This window comes from Nothoprocta perdicaria, unplaced genomic scaffold (genome assembly GCF_003342845.1).
Source record: "Nothoprocta perdicaria isolate Ctin4 unplaced genomic scaffold, notPer1 scaffold_291, whole genome shotgun sequence".
Lineage (NCBI taxonomy): Eukaryota > Metazoa > Chordata > Aves > Tinamiformes > Tinamidae > Nothoprocta > Nothoprocta perdicaria.
This window is the reverse complement of record NW_020455523.1, coordinates 330,161-349,496: the sequence shown is the minus strand read 5'-3', so window position 1 is coordinate 349,496 and position 19,336 is coordinate 330,161. Positions and strand designations below refer to the sequence as shown.

General features: G+C 47.4%; 1 protein-coding gene across 1 annotated transcript in view; it reads left to right on the top strand.

Moving 5' to 3' along the window:
- The window catches only part of UNC5C (unc-5 netrin receptor C), a 59,649-nt gene that overhangs the window by 8,975 nt on the left and 31,338 nt on the right, over window positions 1-19,336 (top strand). Inside the window, exons 4-5 of the mRNA XM_026041760.1 lie at window positions 5,440-5,583; window positions 14,597-14,700. Coding sequence (XP_025897545.1) covers window positions 5,440-5,583; window positions 14,597-14,700 — 248 coding nt within the window. The remainder of the gene's footprint in view (window positions 1-5,439; window positions 5,584-14,596; window positions 14,701-19,336) is intronic.

Below are 19,336 nucleotides of genomic sequence, written 5' to 3'. Positions count from 1 at the left end.
GAATATGAATGTTTACTGCATTCATCTGAACCATGTGAGGATAGCGGTTTGAATACCTCCAGCCTCTACTTTATCTTCCCCCAAGTCTTCTTCTGTTGAGAAGTCCTTTGTTACAGACTCGTAATCCTGTTAATCCCTTCAGATTCCCGAAGGGCAGCTTCAGGAATCGGTCCACCCACTGCAGCTTCCCTCTGGCCGTAGCTTTGCTTGGTGCTGCATCGTTTTCCCATCCTTCGGAGCCCAAAGCCTTTCCCTGTGTCATTCCTGTTATGTTGTACATAAGCAAGCAAGCAAKGGGATATGAATCAACATTACTGGCCCTCCCTGCAGGTTTATGTAGAGCTCTTCTCCCTCAGGTTTGGATGGGAAGCCTTTTGTACTGCCCTGTAAGTGGAAGGGAACTCTCTGTGTTCGCATGCATAGTGCAAAGGGTCCCTTATCCGTCGCGCCGAAGGCTTCTGGATGCTTCTGGCACGCGCTCAGCGCCGTGCTGTGGGTGACGACATGGCGGCCAGGCCTGGCCGGGCACACAGACACACCGCAGCTCCTCCGAGCACCCAGCCGCCGTTCCGTGCTCCCACGCGAGGCACAGAGCCCCTCCGAARGCCACTCGCCTTCCCTGCCTGTGCGTACGGGTTCTGCGGGATGCCCAGGCTGGCTGCGAGAGGCCGCACACAAAGTGCGGGCAGGCGGCGGCCAKGCCCCGTGAGGTAAAATGGTGCTGCCTTTCCCTCGAAGGGGCGTGTGAGCCGAAGAAGGCTCCGTAGTGACCCCTTGTGTCACATCGCGCTCGGCCTCGCTCCGGAGCCGGAGCGGCGCCGGTGCTGCCTCCTCTAGCATTTTCCCCCACACTCCGAGAGCTGTGAAGAGGTGCCAGCATCGCAGCACCCCTGCTTGGCTGGAGCAGCCACATTCCCGCTGTCCCTGCACGGTGCTGTCCTCATAGGGATGTGTCAGTTCCTTAAAAAAAACCAACAGATATATGTGTATTTTTTAAAGCGTGCATAAAGCCGTTCTTAATTTCTCCCATCACCGTGTGGTGCAAAGGGAATGTAAACACGCTGCTCGAAATTCAGATGTTCTCCGTCAGCTTCACAGATGTTTGAAGTTCAATAGATTTCTTTTTTTTTTTTTTTTTYCATAATTTTCTCGGCTYCTTCTAGCTGAAGTGCTAAACAACCATTATTCCTTTTTGCCTGCGCGTTGAGATTCATCCACAAGCTCTAAACAGCCTCCAAAGTGCTTCAATTTTGCATGAGCACTAAGCTGAGGCCTGGGAAGCATTACCCACCGCTGACGGCCCAGATCGTTAGAAAGAGCATGTAAATCCTCTGAACCAGAAGTAAAAAGTGCACAGATTTCCCTTTGTGAAGTCTCATCCGCAGCTTTATGTAAAACATGAACCTCTGGCGGGGTTGTTTGGGTTTTTTTTTCCCCTTTCTTTTAAAAAAACAATGTTTTCCCAGCCGCACRTGCCTCCACCAAACAGGGCTTGGACTGAGCTGTTCGTGGGGTGACTGCAAGCAAGGCCACATTGTCCTGAAGGGTGGTTCAAGGCAGCCCCCCAGGCCACCACCACCGTGCCAGGGGACCACGACACAGATATCCAGGTTTCCTCATGCCCAGCTTGGTTCTCCAGGCRTTCCTGGGGATGGATCAAAGAGCAAGCAAGGCTCAAGCAGAACGCGTGGCGCTCAACTCCAGTTCAAAGCAAGATTCTTCCACAAAGCAGGGCTTTGTAATTGTCACAGAGCATGTAGGTCAGGTAAAAATAATAGGGGACTCAGCATTTTAGCTTAGCTCACTGACTGGTAATTAGCGGCCGTAGCTGGCTAGGTGGTGCAAACTAACGTAAACTGGTATTTGTGGGGAAGTTGTTTGCGTTGCTCATGCAGGGTTTTCATACCGCCAGCCAGCCATAATTTACGGAGAAGCGATGCCGAGGCAAAAGCAGGTGCGTGCAATCACAGCGTGAAGGATTACTGGCTCTTAAAAGTTGTTTTCCTTTTTTAAAATATCTCTAGATAGCTATCTGTCTCTCTGTCTTTTGTGAAGATTGCTGCTACTGTATATAGAAAATAAGATATACACAAAGTGTGCCGTTATGCAATCATTTCTCTCGCATTAAGATGCACAGAGAACATTTTTTCTCAGCAGGAACTTTTATATTTGAAGCCATTCTTCTTGTGCACGGCCCATTTATTCATTTTTAAAACACCCAATTCCATAGCATAAGTACTCAGCTACATTTGAAGAGAATTACTCCGTGACTGTGAGGGTTCCATCTCTGCAAGGGTGTAAATAACTTCTCATTCTGACACAGCCCTGATTTTATTTTTACCTTTGTAAAAAGGTTGTTTCACTGAGTAGAGTAATGAGCCTCATATTACGGAGACAGGCTCTTTACGGCACCTGTGCTGTGCAATTTAATGAATCAAGACAGGTAATTCTGGATTATTGCAAAGTAGAAACATCATCATTCCTGGCTTGGGTCACTTAAGTTTTACCTTCAGAGAGTAATAAGGTGCATGGAGAGAAAGCAGTCCAGGTGACTTTTCCTTCTTGTGTCCGTGGACGCACCACTCTGGTCTATAGTCTTGGTCACGTCCATGAAGCAAAAAAAAATTTTGTTTTTTTTTTTCCCAATGTTTGCCAAGTACTGGGGAGATAATCCAGCCCCTCCTAAAATTCCTGCAAAATTCCCGTTTTATTTTTCGGCTTCAGGATTCTTTTTCCACCCTCACCTTACACTAAAAAGTATGTCTATTTATATCACTAAAATATGTACCAAGTGAGCAATTTTCACAAAGCATTCACTCACCTATCTTATTCCTAATAGTCAGAAAGAGGAGCTGTGAGTCAGAAAGCGTAGACTGTTTCGACTGGCACTGATTTATTTTAAGGCTGGGCAAATCACTGTGTTTTTCCCAGTGTATGAAAAGAGGATTTGATTGTGTAATTGCCGTGTTTTCCTCCATGCAGCCCTAAGCTCGGTACCATCAGATTTGATGCTCTGCTAGAGGGTGCTACGTGCACATGCAGAGAGGTCCTGCCAACCCTAGTTGTTKTGCTGCAAAAAGCCTCTTGTTTCACCCCAAAACACCCTTCCTAGTGCTGCAAGGCTGAGAGTAGGGGCAGCAAATCCTGGGGGGATGCTCTGAGTAGGGATTTCAAGAAATGGAACTTGTAGAGGGTTGCAGGGTGTGAAAACAGGGTACCTGTGCATCCATCTTTGCCCCTGCAGCCCATACACACCTATGACAACGCTGCCTTTTTCCAGAGCAGCTGGGCATGAAGTTCTGTCGGCTTCGGCAAAAGAGATTGCTAATTAATGAAATGCCCTTTGGGCAAATGGAAGCGCAAGCGCTATTTGCGTTTCCACGTGCAGAGGGAATAAATTATCCATCCAGTTTCTTAGCACGCGGAAGCACACGTGCCAGTGTGACAGGAGAATTGCTCCTTCAAAGTCCTGAAGAAGATTTTCATCCGTACAGGTTATTAATATAAAACACCTAATGTTTGTGGCAGCCAAAAAGCATCGCACCAGTTTCTTGGCACAAAGATGCCCGTTGAGGTGCAGATACCATTAATTCTCTGACCTGGGCTGACTCCAGGTGGGATAATTGCATCTGATTAATTGAATTTTTCCTACATTTTCAAATGGTTACAGCGATCATTCCTTGCCATGAGCTGTCACATCCAGCTGCAGAGCCCTATACGACATTTCCATATCCTTACTGGCAAACCTACTGCTATTAAAATCATTGGGAAGTTTGCCAGTTGTTGCGGTGGGTGGAATATGGAGCCCACAAATTGCCGTGGCAGTGAGTAATAACGTGCCATAATACCATACAATTACCTTACATTTGCATACATTAAAGAAGATGCCACTTCCACCCCTGAAGAGCAGATTATCCGTCGTGCAGCCAGTTAAGGGGGGGAGCGCTTGGGGTCCATGTGCATGAAGTGAGTGTCTGTCCCAGGGCCCAACCGATATGGAAGGGTCCGTGTGTGGCCCACGCTTCGCTCCTCACACTCCTTTGCTCCAGGAGGGACTGTCATTCCCTTCCGACACCTCTCCCTGGGCTGAGCTGGGCGTCCTCCTTTTTCTCTGGAACGCATCTTTAGGTATAAATCCCCCCTGCACGGAGCAGCCTTCGTGACTTTCCCCCTATGACTCCCCCAGCAGCTACTTTGGGGGCTCCTTACTCAAGTTTTAAAACTCCTGACATTGYGTCTGTCTTGGGAAACCCGTGGCTGTTCACTAAGTTCCTTTGACAAGAAACTCTTGTGCAGAAAGGGTCCACCGAGCTAGGAATGCGTTTTTAAGAATTTGTGTTTTTTCCAGTGCACAGTCATAAGTACAATTACCAATTGTTTTGGAAAATTGCTTTAAATTACTTCGATTTTCTCCATTTTCATTTTAAAGCTCCGCTTTCCRCTGTCTTCCTATTGCCTGAAATAGAGTGGTGATAATTAGACCCAAATTGTACACTTATCTGGTGGTGAAAATTAGACCCAAATTAGACATATGTTGGTATCCATACCCGAGAAGCAGCTCTCGAAGTGCTGAATGCAAATCAAGTTTGGACGGTGCAGGCAAATGCACTTAGACCCGGGCYGTGGTTTCTGAGGCAGAGAGAGGGATGGTGTGGGTATGAAATGCAAAGGCAGAATATCAGCCCGTCACTGGCGGTGCTTGCAGGGGTATCCGGGGTGTTTCCTTGCACTTAGGGGAGGCAGAACCCTGGGGTGCCTGAGGGCCAGGCTGGGGACACCCTCAAGCACTGAAACGTGTTGCACTGCTTTGCAAAAACCTTCTAAAATGCACTGTGGTGTCTGCAGTGAGTGGGACGGTAGGGACCCCGGGCTGAGCGCTTGCAGGAAGGGCCGTGCAGCAGCTGAGCCCTTCGTTACAGAGCAAGAGCTCTCCCCGTGGGGCGGCTGTCTAGCAAAAAGAGATGAAATACGGGYGGGCTGAGGGATCCGTGTAAGTCAAATGATTCTGTGATTTTATGATATTCATACGGAAATAAAACTGGGCTGGATTGTCACTTGATGTAGATTGTCCTGCGGACGTGGTGCCATTTATATCAGCCGAGGTGCTTGTCCTCCTGTTTGTCTGACATTCCCACGGCCTGTGATAAAAGTCACAGTGACAAGGGGTAGTTTTTCATTCACCCACTTCTCTTAGTATGCAGATAAAATTGTCGGGTTTTTTTTCTTTTTTTTCCCCCCACATCCCTATCGTGGTCCAGGTTTCTAGGTAGATATCGATGGGGAATTAACAAGGAATTAACACCCCATGCAAAGCCATTTCTTGTGCGCAAAGCCACGCGCCACATGCATTTAGCATGCAATACATGAACGGAGCAGCATGTCGTGTGTGCGTGTTGTCGTGTTTGCGAGCACTGATGTGTGTCCCTCGCCCCGCGGCAGGTCTCATCGTGCGCGAGGTGAGCATCGAGGTGTCCCGGCAGCAGGTGGAGGAGCTCTTCGGGCCCGAGGATTACTGGTGCCAGTGCGTGGCCTGGAGCTCCGCCGGCACCACCAAGAGCCGCAAAGCCTACGTCCGCATCGCCTGTGAGTACCCGGCCCTGCACGGGCCTTCTCCCTGGAATCCCACTGCTTTTCCCGGGAATCTGAGGGGCGGGGGATTCRCATGGATCCAGCTGGTTGGCCGACACTGAGAGCGCTCGTCTCAACCCTTCATCATCTACATCTCTGTTGCTCATCTTTGCTAACCCCAGGGTGTATCTTGAACCACTCTGAACTGAGCCCCACGCAAAAGACAGGGCAGCCAATTCCCTGAAAACAGATCTTCATTTGACTGTACAAATATTGAACGTGCATTAATTTTTTTCCAGGAGGAGCTCTTCTTTGAAATAGGACAGTCRCGCTGGGGCCTCCTATTTCTCTTTCGCATGATGAGATCCTCCCTTGTACAAGGGAGACCGTAATTCTCCCTCTTCCACTGTTTTCACATCAGCAAAAACACAATTTGTGGGGAAATCTCATTAGATTTGCAGCATASTTCCATTTCCTGCAAGGGGCCTAGTATTATAATGAGAGAAGAGAATTCCTCCAGTAAAATTAAYGTTTTGCACAGACACACCAAGAAAGGGACTGGATCTTACTCAAAGCTGTCCATTTAGATCTTGATCCTGGTTTTGGCCTTAATCAGTGGAAAGTATCACAGGGTGAAATCCTCTAAGCCTGGTTAACTTTCATGTAAGTACCTAGATACGGATGGAGGAGTTTGGGCATTTTATTTTTCTGTACTGGAACAAAAGAGAGAAATTCTGAGAGAGAAATTCTGAAATTCTTCTAAACATTAKTTAGCACTTCTGAGAGGTCTATCAACGTCTGGAGATATTGTTATGTTGTGAGCCCTAAGTTAATTCRTTAAGTAGATTTGCATGTCCTGCCAGTTAGGCCTTAGCAGATGACCACTGAATTGACTCCGTTTAAAAGTCTGATTGAATTTCACTTGAAGATAATGAAGGGATATTAGATGGGTACTTAAGTTCTGTGAGCTGCCATACCTACGTGCTTTATTTATATGTACTGCATATGGCAATGTATGTGTATGTAAGCTGTTTTGCATCCATTGACATTTCTTCCAGTGTGTCTATTAATGGTATCAACCCAAATTTCTTTTGAAGAAGCTGATGATTTAGAACTTGCTTGTTTTTCTTACCACATTTTGGAGAGAAAGGAATGATTACCTTTGTAATTTTTGCAGGGTCCTGGGGCAATCTAATTTGGAGCAATCTAATTTAAGAAATCCTGGAGTTTTATGTACCTGTAACTCAAAAATGCTTTGTTTTTTTTGAGTAATTCTTTTTTTTTGTCTTTTCTGCTGGTTTTGCCTTTCGTTCCTTAGACAGCTGTGATCGGGCTAGTCAGCTTGACTCTTTGGGAGCTGAAATGTTAGGCCTTTTAAGAGCAGACTCGGGACGTATTTTTGGAATTCAGGCATATGCTGTGTGGCAGGAGCCTCACCCGATGTCATTATTGTCCAGAAAATCCCTGCTTTGAGCTGAGCACCCACATAGGGCAGCRTTCATCTATACACACCTTGGTTTGAGAGGACTGGGTCTGGATTGTCAAGGTAATGTCCAAGTCCAGTCTAAGCCTAAAATGCACCTGCCAAGGCTGCCGAAGGCTGCACGGTGCCCTTTGCTTTCCCAAGGCACTGCCATGCAGCCAGGGGGCCCTGCAGCATTTGTTAGTCTGGAAAATTGAGCACATCCAAGCTTTGAGATGGGCACAAGAGCCCAGCTCTCACCTCTGCCTGCAGCGACACTTGCAGCTTTGTGTCACCAGTGCAGGTTGGCCTTGCATGGGGACAAAAARTGCACATTGAAACTTGTGGGAAAGGGGAGGAGTGTGAGGAGCGTGTGGAGTGCTCCGCTTCCATTAAATTGTTATGCTTTAACAGCTAAACCTGGTGATTTCTTCTCAACTTGTTTGATAACAAGCCATTCCTAGAACAGTAAGTAAAAAGCCTCCCATCATCTCTACTATCTCCTACCTTCTCTCTTGTTCTCCTTTTTTTCCCTTTTCCTTGTCCATTTCCTTTCTTCCTTTTCGCTTTCTTTCTTTTCTCCCTTTTCTCTCTCTTTCCCTTTCTCTTTTCCCCTGTGACTCCTGACGTTATTGCAGAGTCCTCCCAAGGACCGGAGCCTGCTCTCCATTAAAACAGGCCAACAGAAGAATAGCATCCAGCCTCTCTGTTCACTGAGCGTGTAATAGAATTAACTGGGAAGTAATTGGGAAGTGTGAAAAACGCGCATGCCGGAAAAGTGGCTGGTGTTTGTTTAAAGCGGGGTCAGGCGTGTGTCAGGGAGTACATAACAACCTACTCGGCGTGGAAGTTCTCCGTGGAAATCAACGGCAGCCAAGTGGAGAGCCTCGCTCGTGCGGGAAGGGATCATCCGTAAATCAGGAGCGAAGATGCCTCTCGCTTTCAGAGGGGGCACATATAGAGGAAGATATAGAGGAATAGAGCAATATAGAGCAAAAGAGCCTGATTGGAAATCCAAGGTCCTGCCTCAGAGAGTTTGAAGATGTTTAAGAGCATCTATGGAAGCGCTGCRCTCCTGGGAGCCCTTCCTGCGCCAGGAAATCCTTCCCCTCCATGCAGGAGGATTCTGGCAGGGGTGGAGTCAATGGGTGGCAGAAACAGCGTGATTTCCAGCTTCTTTGGGGTTCWCGGAGTCCCTTTTCTAGAGAGGTTGGTCTCCCCATGAGAATGGAGCTGAGCTTTTCATCCTCTCAAACTAGCGGATTTGTTGGAACTAATTTTCACTCGGCCATTCAGAGTATTTTAATAAGTTTCAAAGTGGAGAAACCAAATGTCTGCATGGATGGAGCTGGAAAAATATGGCATAACTTTGAGATATGGGCTCCTGAAAGTTCTAAAACCCATATGCTACTTATCTTCCCATTTCCTATATATTCTAGGTACCTCCTTTCAGGAGCAGCAGGAGGCACCAGTATGTTTTCATACTTCAGATTTCCTGCTTCATTAGGGAAAAAAAAAAAAAAAAAAACACGGTTTATTTTGTGGACAGAGGAAGTTGAGAGTTTAGGTGGCTTTACCTCTAGATGGAAAAAAAAATAAGCCTAATATAGTAAGTTAAGATGAATTTTATGTAAGAAGGGCATTGTTGTGAAACAGATAAAACCTCACAGGGCAAAATTCCTGTTAGAGGGATGAATTGGGCCTGTGTAGCCAAGAGTACAGTTCGACCTGGTGGAAAAATACTCCAGATAAAGACAAAACAACAGCTGCAGGATTCAACGTAAGTTTTAGGTCAGGTAATAAAGGGCTGGCTAAGACAAATTGCTTTGAGCCCATGTGCACAAAYGGCCTCACTTCTCATTTGCTCCACTTGGGTATTGCTGTAGCCTCAGTCACTCCGTGGTGGKGACCAAGGGTGTCCTTGAGAAAATGCAAGGAGAATACAGACCCTACGTCTGCTTTGGGACTCTAGATTTGTTGAAATCCTGTAAGAAAATAGCAGCTTTCTCTGTAATTTCTGTTGAATAATCRCTTTGGGTATAGTGAATCTGGATATGCTGTTTTTTTTATCCCCTGACCCAGTAGCGTAAAATAAGAATAATCAAAACAAAACAGGTGATTTTCTTTTTCATTTAAAAAGCCCCTACTTATAAGGAAGTGTGCTTGTTAATCTTTTATATATTTTGACACTAGTTTCCAGCGTACTCATCCAAAAGCCTTTTTCCCCAGACATTTTTGTTGGAGGATTGGAGCTGACATACACGTGTCATATACTGTATACTGGTAAGACAGATGTGGTACAGCAGAGCAGGCTAGTTCACCTGGTGCATTATCTGCACCTACAAGGGGCCATACAGTCATACACAGACCCAGGTATGAAAAAAAATTCCCAGATTCATTCCTGGCACGCAGTTATCTAGCGGGATCACTGCCGATCCCGCTCCGCTTCCCAAGCTGATGCCCAGACTCCAGGATATGACTGCGGTAGCAATAAGTACAAATCCCGTTGTTCTGTAATTAAGCATAGAGACTTAATAAATGCAGGTGGGCGTTGACCTCAGTGCTAATGCTGCTTAGAAACAAATGGAAAAACCCTAACTGAATTTGGATGTGTTTAATCCCGTAATAGGAGCCTTGAGAATATCCTCCCCAGGCCGTCACGGCCCAGAAATGAGCAGCTAAGCAGGAGGGTCTGCTCAGTGTCGAGGCGTGAGAGAGAGGTGCAGTCAKGAACAGATCAGTTAACAAAAGTGTATGTGTGTTTTGGTGGAGATGAGGCAGCTCCTAGAGATTAGTGAATCAGAAGACCTAACTGTAACAAAATATGGTGGATGTACAAATTGTCTCTCATTTACAACAAGGCTTCTAGTATGTGTTGTAAATTCACATATAAATTGTCCTGCACGGTCACTCTCTCAAATGTCTGCCTTACCTGCAGTCCACCTCTCATGCAGAAGGGGATCCCTTAAGATCAGGCCATTCACATTTATAATTATTTGAAAAACAGGACATTTAGATTCCATCTTCAATCACCAAATAAGTAAATAGATAAAACGACTAAGATCAAGTGTATAAGTTGGTTTGCAGGTTAATCTTGGTTAAAAAATCAAGAAATATTCAACTATCAAGTGAAAATGTAAGAAGGTGCRGGTGGGGGGATGTGTGTACAACAGGAAGCCACTTGCTAAGTGATTCCATGTAAAGGTGACGTGTTTGCAGTTTTTACAGATGTATCAGAACTGCATGTGTTGAGCGAGGTGTCCGCTTTACGTGTGGCCAGCCTGAAGCTGTATTGCTGAGGAGTATTTTGCCTTCCCAGCACGTGGCTCTCCCTGTCTGGACCAGCTCAGGCTGGAGTGACACAAGTGATTTTCCTGAAGCGGTGCCGACAGTCAATCTCTGTGGAGCCTTCCAGGCTCGGTGCAATTCCCACTTGGCTGAAGATGCCACTGGAAGAATCAGAGCCTGACAAGTCTGAGGCTCCCTCCTGCTCGGGCTGTAGATACACGGTGAATAAAAGAAGAGAGGTGGTCCCGAGGACTGGGCTCGATGCAGTGCAGTAGCCTGGGCCCTCGCAAGTGAAGGGCATTCGGCACATACATCAGGAGGGCCCCCGCTGCGTGTGCCCCATGATTTTGGACAGGCATCTCTGCGCTTCTGAAAGGATCAATGGAGGTTCCAGAGGGATTTCCTGGGTTACAGACCGATGACACGGCTGCGACCGTCTCCTCTCAGGGGAAAAGCTGCTGGGGTCTAATTAGCAACAAAGAACTGCAGCTGCACAAGGGTGAAATCAAAAAGAAAAAGGAGATTTTTGTACATAGCCTTTGCAGTGCTTATCCACCAGTGCGACTGATCCCCATATGAAGGTCACAGACCCGGCCATGAGCAGAGGACAGAGGCCAAAGGATGTCCCGTGGCACTGGGTCTCGAGATTTGGGAGTGCAATTCATGTGTCAGTCTCTAACACCCCCTTGAAGGAACAGGAGTCTCTCTGTTGTCACGCCAGAGCTGTGGGAAGTGACGGGAGAAGAGCAGCCAGGCTCTGCAACATTACTCACGTTTCTCTAGCTCCGTATCAGTCACCCATTTACTTTGGGAAGTAAATGCAGCGAGGTGGCTTCTCATAAGCATGATGAAAATGAAAAGCATAAACACGACCTTAAGATTCATAAGATCATGTTTCGCTTCACAGAGCATCTGTGGAGCTTTCCCTCTTCTTTGTCCCCAGTTATTGCTCTGTTTTGGTCTCTTCCAGCATTAATCTTGCCCCTGCACAACGTTCTCAGTCACTGGAGATAGACCYGAGCGGGTAACTGATCCACCCACTGGTCCATTAACAGTGGTTAGAAAAATACCATGCCTGCCTACCTGTTTTCTAGCATTTTCAACCCATATTTGGTTGTGCATGGATGTCTGTCCACACTTACATGGGTAATGAAGCAGACTGTTTGATGTATGGGTAGAGGGACTCGTTGTGAAGGATTTTTCACTCAAAAAGTTGCCTCTCTGCAGGCATACATCAAAGCACTAATGCACTTCTCTCAATGGCAGTAGYTAATATGAAAGCTGGATAGAAAATAATGGGGCTTTGCTTTTCGTGTGCTTAAAGCTCGCTCATTTATTTTTTTAAATGGCTGGCATGTTTGTTAGAGAAGGCAAGTTGGCGCGGGAGTTACTGGAAAGAGCAGAGAACAGAGCACGGAGTCTTTAAGGTCTACCAAGGGCAGAAATCCATCTTCCCCTGACAGTAATGCTTCATTGTTCACCTCGTTTCTGGCTTACATCTAATTCCTGGCTGACAAGTGTCCGTGTTTCGTGCTCATTCATTAGTCACCCCTGCGCKGGCGCTGCCTTCAAGGCGTCTGGCCTGCCCTTATCCCGTCTCTCCAAAATGATAAAAGATATCCCTGAAGTTTTGCCCACCCACCCATCACGGCAGAGAGCAGAACAGCAGCAAAGAGAGAAAATACATGTGATTAAGAAGCAGAAGAGGGTCGTTCTTTGCTCTGTCTTCAAAGGTGACAGCTGGAAAAGGAAGTGGGGAAATGCCGTGAGGTCACACAGGGGCTGTTAGGCTTAGCAGCTAGAAACGCAACTTTCAAGTTGTTTGCAAGCTACAAATGAATTAAACTGAATTTTAAGTCATTTAGCAGTGCATCAAAACTAAAATCTAATGCCCTTCTCCACAGAGAAGCAGAGGAAGTGAGGAATGAAGGCAACAATATGATTTACACAGAGATTTTGACTTCCCATTGTGCTGTTTCACTCGTGTATCTGTGGAAATCCTCTCATTTCAGCGCAGCTCAGGGCGCAGCCATCTCTCCTTAGCAGACACACAGAAAAGAGGCAGATTTCCCTGCAAGTCTCCCMTCCCCAAGGCAAGGTCAGATGGGGCTGTATTTTATTGGCCTTCTGCCATTCCATGGGAATACATATCCTGTTCCTGGCAGCTTCCTGAGCSGTTCCTGACCACAAGCAATTGCAACCTATGTGAGGCTTCGAACAAGTGAAAAGTCCTTCCCAAAACACGGTGCTTGGAGAAGATCCACCGTCCCTCTGCACTGAGCCACTTGTGAGCGACAGGGGGAAATTGCCATGATGACTGTAATTGCCAAATGCGAAGAGGAAGTTGAAGATTGAAGAATTATAAGGAAATATCCACAAAATTGATCCTGYGGGGGTCTTGGGGGAAAGAAAAACGAAGGGAAAGGAGGGATTTCAGCAGCCAGCAGTGCCCCAGCAGAGTGTTTTCACCTCAGGAGCAGATGGAGATGTTATTTGTGCAACCCTGCATTTCCTCGTGGTCCGGGGAGACCCACAGTGGCCACTGGTGTGTGTTTTGCAGCCAGCCCCCCATGCAGCTGTGGGGCTGCYGGCTGTGGGTCGCTGCTTGCAGGAGGGGCGGGCAGCTTTGCCACCCGAAACGGCCCTGAGAGCTCCCCACGTTGTAAATACACTATTATCTACTGCTGGGTTTTGTTTGGKKTTTTTTTTTTTTTTTTTCTTTGTGGTAATGATTATCATTTACTCAATAGTGTACAATGGCTCCTTTGGGGACATTACTGTCTATTATGTCAAGGCATCTACTTAGTGTATTTTTAGTTTGTGGATCATTGACCCACTCCAATCCAATGGCGCCTTTAAAGCACTGCTGCTTTTTTTTTATTACTACTACACATTTTTGAGATAATGCTGTTTACTGTTTTTTTTTTTTTTTTAAAGCAAAACATTGTATGCGTGAGCTGATCACTGTGCCCATATGGGGTGACTGAGATAACTTCAGCGCCCTGTTAATGCTTCAGAAAAGCGGAGACCAGCAGATCGATGCGTCAAGGAGAAACCTTGGAGGATCATTCGTCTGCTGTAGCTCTGCTGTTGCTCATCACCCTGTTTCCAAACATCCGAAGGCTGTTATTAATGAACTGTTCCTTACCGTGCTCGTGTGCTGCATTAGTGACRTTGCAACTTTCCCGTTTTGACTCGGCCAAGATGCTAGAGCACAATACCAGTTATAGTGTTGTGTATATTGTATGGCTATAGRTGTCAGGTATAGGTGCATGTTAGGGGGTTTGCTAGCCTTGCTGGCCCGGGTTGCAGCAGAGACCATGTGCAATGTGAGGGCAGGTTTTGGAGGGGCTGAGGATGGTGGCAGATGTCCCCATCCTCCTCCATTTGTGCCCTACGTTGGGCCCTTTGCTTGTGTCGATGCTGCTGCGTGCAGGGTCACCTCTGAATCAGGTCTCGGCGGCAGCCTGGGTGAAAAATAACACATTGGGTGGGTTATTTGTAGGCTGGTTCATTCCAGTGATCTGGCTTACAGCTCAGCCTCAGGTTATGGCTCCATAATATGAAATATTCGGCTTTTAAATTGTCCCCACACTGTTCATCTCCATCATGGCACAACTGTTTGTGCAGCCAYGCGGTTAACTGGCTTGGGGAATTGGGGTGGCCTGAGAGCAAAAGGAAAGGCAATCGCCCTGCTGCAGCCTGCGGCCGGTGCAAGGAGGGGCATCCCCAGGCCCTGCTGCCACCCAGGTAAGTTGTCCAAGAGCCGCAGCGTGTGGCTGTCCCGTAGGCTGAGCTGGGGCTGGATGGAGGCGTCCGGGTCATCTGCACCCTTTCTGTGGTGCTGGAGAGGTGAGCTTAAAAGAGCTGAGCTCGTGTGCTTTGGTTTCCGGGGTTTCTGTGATTTTCTTAGTGCTTCTGCAGTACTGTGTTGGTCCAGGCCACCAAAAGGAGATGACCCGAGGAGAGGACTTCCTCTGGCCTCGGTGCTGTGCTTGGCCACRGACTTTCACAGGGAGGTCTTGTTCCCTCCCCGCCTTCGCACGTGCTGCCACAGGATAAATAACGGGTCCGCTGTGAAACATTGGGCCACCTGAATGAAATGGAAACATGTCCCACTGCTTTGGAAAGGTGCTGTTTTCCAGGGAATGGGTGTGCTCTCTTCTCTGCCTGGAGAGATCGCTCACATTTGGTGCAGAATTGGAATCAGACCTCACGTATATTGCCAGCTATAAATACCGGCACTAAATTATGTTCTCTCTCCTCCTCCTCCTCCAGATCTCCGGAAGACTTTTGAGCAGGAGCCCTTGGGGAAAGAAGTGTCCCTGGAGCAGGAAGTGCTGCTGCAGTGCCGGCCCCCTGAGGGCATCCCCGTGGCGGAGGTGAGCGGGCACAGGCRCGGGATCTCCAATCCCAACCTTGGATTCGGCGCCTACGGGACCCAGACCTAGTGGGTCCTGCTGATACCAGCCTCTTATCCCTCCTCTTATTCTTAAAGAAAGATATTTCAATGTTGTCAGGTGTTATTTTCCTCCCATGCCTGCATGCATACCTACCTAGCGTCCCATTCTGTGTATTTTTGGGCTTGCTTACAGCATTCAAAGGACGGGCAGGGAGTGGGCCTGGCCTTCCAGGCAGATGTGCACCCACCAACAGCAGGGGCTTTCTCAGCCTTAGCTGGAAACAGCTTCAAACTCATTGCCCACGGGAGGGAGGGCTCTGTGGTAGAGGGGGGCCTCTGAAATCATAAATCCACCGCTGCTGTTAAGAGAAAAATTGATTGTTAATGACGGTAATTCCCCCATCTGAATTCTCCTCGGTTTTCCCCTGCCACGCGCAGAAGAAACTGTTGCCAATTTGCATTAGGATAAGTTAGGCTGTCATGGCTAAGTAGCAAAGTGGTTGTCATTCAGTGCTCATGACTGATTTCTCAGGGGATGAAGCTTAAAGTGTTACCTCCCCGCCTAACCCAAGTTTAGATTTAATCAGCATTGCAGCAAAGTGTCCACAAACATCAGACGGGATAATTAGCATAGAAGATTTCTCCTATTCTCTTTTTCCTTAGGCTGTTTTCTTTCACTGTTAAGATCCCCAAAAGTGTAAAGAGTGCTTAGGTCTGCTGAGCCAGCTCGCTGACAACCACAATATTAATCAGTTGTCTTTCCTCTAGAACTTATCGACTTATTCTTTTTTCCCCTTTGCTTCTTAGCATCAAATCAGCTGGCTGTTGTGCCATGACAGGAGTATTTGCAGCGGGGCGGGCTGGTGTGCAGATCCCATGGTGTGTGTGGCGGGGAGAGTTAACCCTTGCTGGCACCTGAGGCTGCTCCTCACGGGCAGCTCGTGTGAGTGTGGGGCAACCGGCCCCTCGGCGGGTTCAGCAGTGGCTGCAGATATTAGAGAGCAGTTGCCTGCTCTCTGATATCCCGGCTKGCTTTGCCAGTAGCAGGGATCCGTGGCTGGATGTTAACTGGCTCCGAATCCTATTTGTACCGTGGTCGGGGCAGACACCAATTAACACTTGGCAGGCTCGGAAATCACATCCAGCCCATCTGACATTCAGAAGAACCGTTCTCGGCGTTGGTTTTTTTTCTCTGCTGACTTTTGAAGTCAGAAAGAGATCAAACACCCGGATTGGACAGCAGCCTAATGCAGCCTCTTTGTAGATTCTTTCCAACACTATTAAAAGAACAAAGACCTGAACGATAATGAATATGAATCCCTTAATGTGACACTTTATTGCAGCCACTTGCTGAAGCTAGTAAGATAAATTTTAAAATATGGAAGGATGAAAGGTAACTTAGTGGGTTGAAGGATTACACGATTATTTTAATTTGGAGATGAACGATTTCTTTGTTTAAGGCTGCATTTATTTGTTCAGGGAACTTTCTGATAGGATGATACAGGTAACTAAGTGCAAAAGGACTCGGGCTGGCAGTGAACTGCAGTTGTTGTCACGCTGTAGGAAGACTGGCTCGATTCCTGGTGTCCCAAGTGGAGCGGGGTAATGGAAATGCAGCAGCTGTTAGCAATATTTCCAAATGCTTTGGTGAGCGAGTACCTCAAAGTCTTCCCTGTTCTGGGCACGGAGTTTTGTTTTGCTTTTTCAATTTGCTGGCTTCAGAAGTGATCACTGGCTTGAAAAACAGAACAGGAAGAAAAAGCTTGTGCTATGGAACTGTGTGAGATGCACATTTAATGAATGCCAGAATCGTGGGTCTGGAGTACTCCCCTTGTTTTATTTCTCCTTTTGGTTGAATTCTCCCTCTCCRTTTTGTTCTTCCTGGTATTAACAAGTGGTGGGAACGACTACATTTAGGCATATGCCCTTTTCCCTTTCAATAGCTAGGGAATTTAGCTTTATATTTCCCAGCATATTTGATCACAATTATCCATGTCAAGCTCTTATGGATCAATGCTAGAGCAGGTCTTATTATTATGGGAAAGTGGAACCTCGTAGCAGCATACAGATGCTCCAGAGGGCAAAAAGGACAAAGATGGAGWTGGCAGGCAAAGCTCTTAAAGCAGCGCTTTACTAGTCCCTCAGATCCACTAGAGTATCTCGAGCATTAAAGTAGGCTCAGGCAGCAGCCACTAAAAAAAGTAAAGAAAAGCCCAAGATCCAAATAAAAAAAGGTATGTTCAAATACACCGGTATTGCCAGCTGCAACCTGCCACATACGGAAGGCAGAAGGGGAAATTAGCAGTGAACCTACAGAATTTGAGGGAAAATCCAAAGCTTGGACTGTCCCAGATTTGCAGCGTGTTGCTGCAGGTCTCAAAGCATCATTATACAGAGATATCTACACATACCTGAGGGGGCAGAGGGGCAAGTTCACAGGTGAGTGCAGCAAAAAGGAAATTGGGGTGGAAATAAGAGTGAGCAAAAGCACAAGTGGCTGTAAGACTCTCTGCCCTACATGCACGACTCCTGTGTTTTTCCCTTGGTGGAGGCTAAGGTGACGGGATGAGCTCCCACGGGAGCTGCTGCTGCTGCTCAGTGCATCTTGTCTTTATTCCCCTTCCTGTTGCCAGCAGAAACCTCCACTGTGGTTTGTGTATGAGTGTTCTCAAACTTAACTCAAGCTGCCAGGAAGGCTCCTGTTCTTTGTAGGGTCCTGTCCTGTGACGCTCTGACAGTACAGGCAGGATTACTAGCAATTAATCCCTTAGCTCATTCCATTTGTTCCTTGAGAGATGCCAGCATTGTACTGCACACGCAGTACAAAAATACGGGGAGAGACGCCAAGTCTCATCAAATTAGCTCGCTGAAATAGGTTATAGATTAGGGCATCCACGAGAYGTAAGCTTAGTTAATGTGCCAGAAGCAGCTCGGTGAACTTTTGCAATGAAATGTGTGATTTGCCACACCTTCAACAAGGAGATAATTGCTTCTTTAATTATAATTGAGCTGTTTCACGTAAGGGGTTAATTGGAGAACAGGGTGCCCTGTACACTTCGGTGACCCAGCTGAGTTTAGATCCTGACGTGATATTTATCTACATTCATGTCTTTAATTAGGAGCCAGGGCAAGGAGGAAAAAAAAAACAAAAACATTCGTGAGTCGTGAGGCAGAACAAGTTGTTTTGCCAAGCCAAGATGACAGTGACTTTATTGGGCTGCTGTTGCACGGGCCAGAGCTGGTGGCAGCTGGCGGCTGCTCCAAAGAGKCAGCATCAGGTGGCTGCTCCACCTAATTGATTATTAATACGACTGCTGTTTGCTTTGTTGCGCCAGAGCCGCGTGTGCTCTGCCGCAGTTATCCCTTAATTGGAGCTTCATGTGTATGCAGCTCCACGCAGGTGTGTGTCGCCGAGGCCGTGTTTTGTATTCCCGGCAGGAAAGCGAGCTCTCGGAGAGCGGATCAGAGGAGCCTGTGGCTGCAAATGCTGATGAGCCGCGAGACGGCGGTGCCTCTGCTGGTGCCTTGCCGTGTGTCATGGAATTGCCTCCTGCTGCTGAGAGGCTGGGAAGAGCGGCATGGCAAGCCCGACCTGCTTCCCCTCACTTCCCAATCCACCCCTCACTGCTTTTAATAGCGTTTTTCCATGGGGTTTTCCGTCTGGTCCTACTTTGACACTGCTCCCGTAGCCGACAGCCCTGCCTGTGTCCRAGGTACCAGCATTAGCACCGGCAGAGATTGCCCAACCTCATTCCCTACTGGAAGCTGAGTCCCATGGCGTTTGGCTTCATCAGTTCCTGCAGCAGTAAATTCTGCAGATTTAGTGCACGCCATAGGTGTGAAGAATTATGGTACTTCCATATTTTAACTGAGGTATTCCCAAAGTTTTGTGTACAAAGTGTACTTTAGCTGGCAGTCATGAGTTGCCTGATCAGATTTTGCTCCTAAATTTCCAGGTGCCTCTAAAGCTGACAGTCTTTTATCACCCAAAAATACAAATCTTACCTGGAGAAAACCCTGTATAGCCTTAAAATTGATAGGACATTGGAGGAACTGTCAATACAGCAGACAGTGGAAATGGATGSAGGTTTTAGGAAGAGTGCCAGTTTTAGGGACCTCGGTCACCCCATCATCTTTTTCCCTTACTGAATCTCAGCATCATAGAAAGCAAATAACTTGATGCTGTGAGGAAGGAGGTTGCCTGCCTGTCTGTGCATCCATTTCTGTCATAGCTGAAGAAGAGCAGCAGCATCTCTGGCGCTGAGCCCTTACCTGTGCAGGGAGGTGGGCACATCAAGGGACCCGTTTCCTGGTGGCCCTGCAGCCGCCACTTTTGGCTAAGGATGCCTTGAGCTGTGCTTGGTTTTAGGGCTGAACAATAAAGTTCTCCGCATGGCGTTACTTGAGCCGTGCGGTCCCCCCTGGCCTCTCAAGTTTATCCTTCTGTGCGGCTTCCCTTCCCCGCCGTGCGTAAAGCGAGGCTGCAAGAGGCTCAGGCGCATCCCGCAGCTGTACACACACTCCATATAGATTTTAGTGCTCAGGCGGCAAGCTGGATGTGTGTGCAATTAAGGAAGTGTTTCCACAGCAGGAAAACAAATCCCCCTTATTGGCAG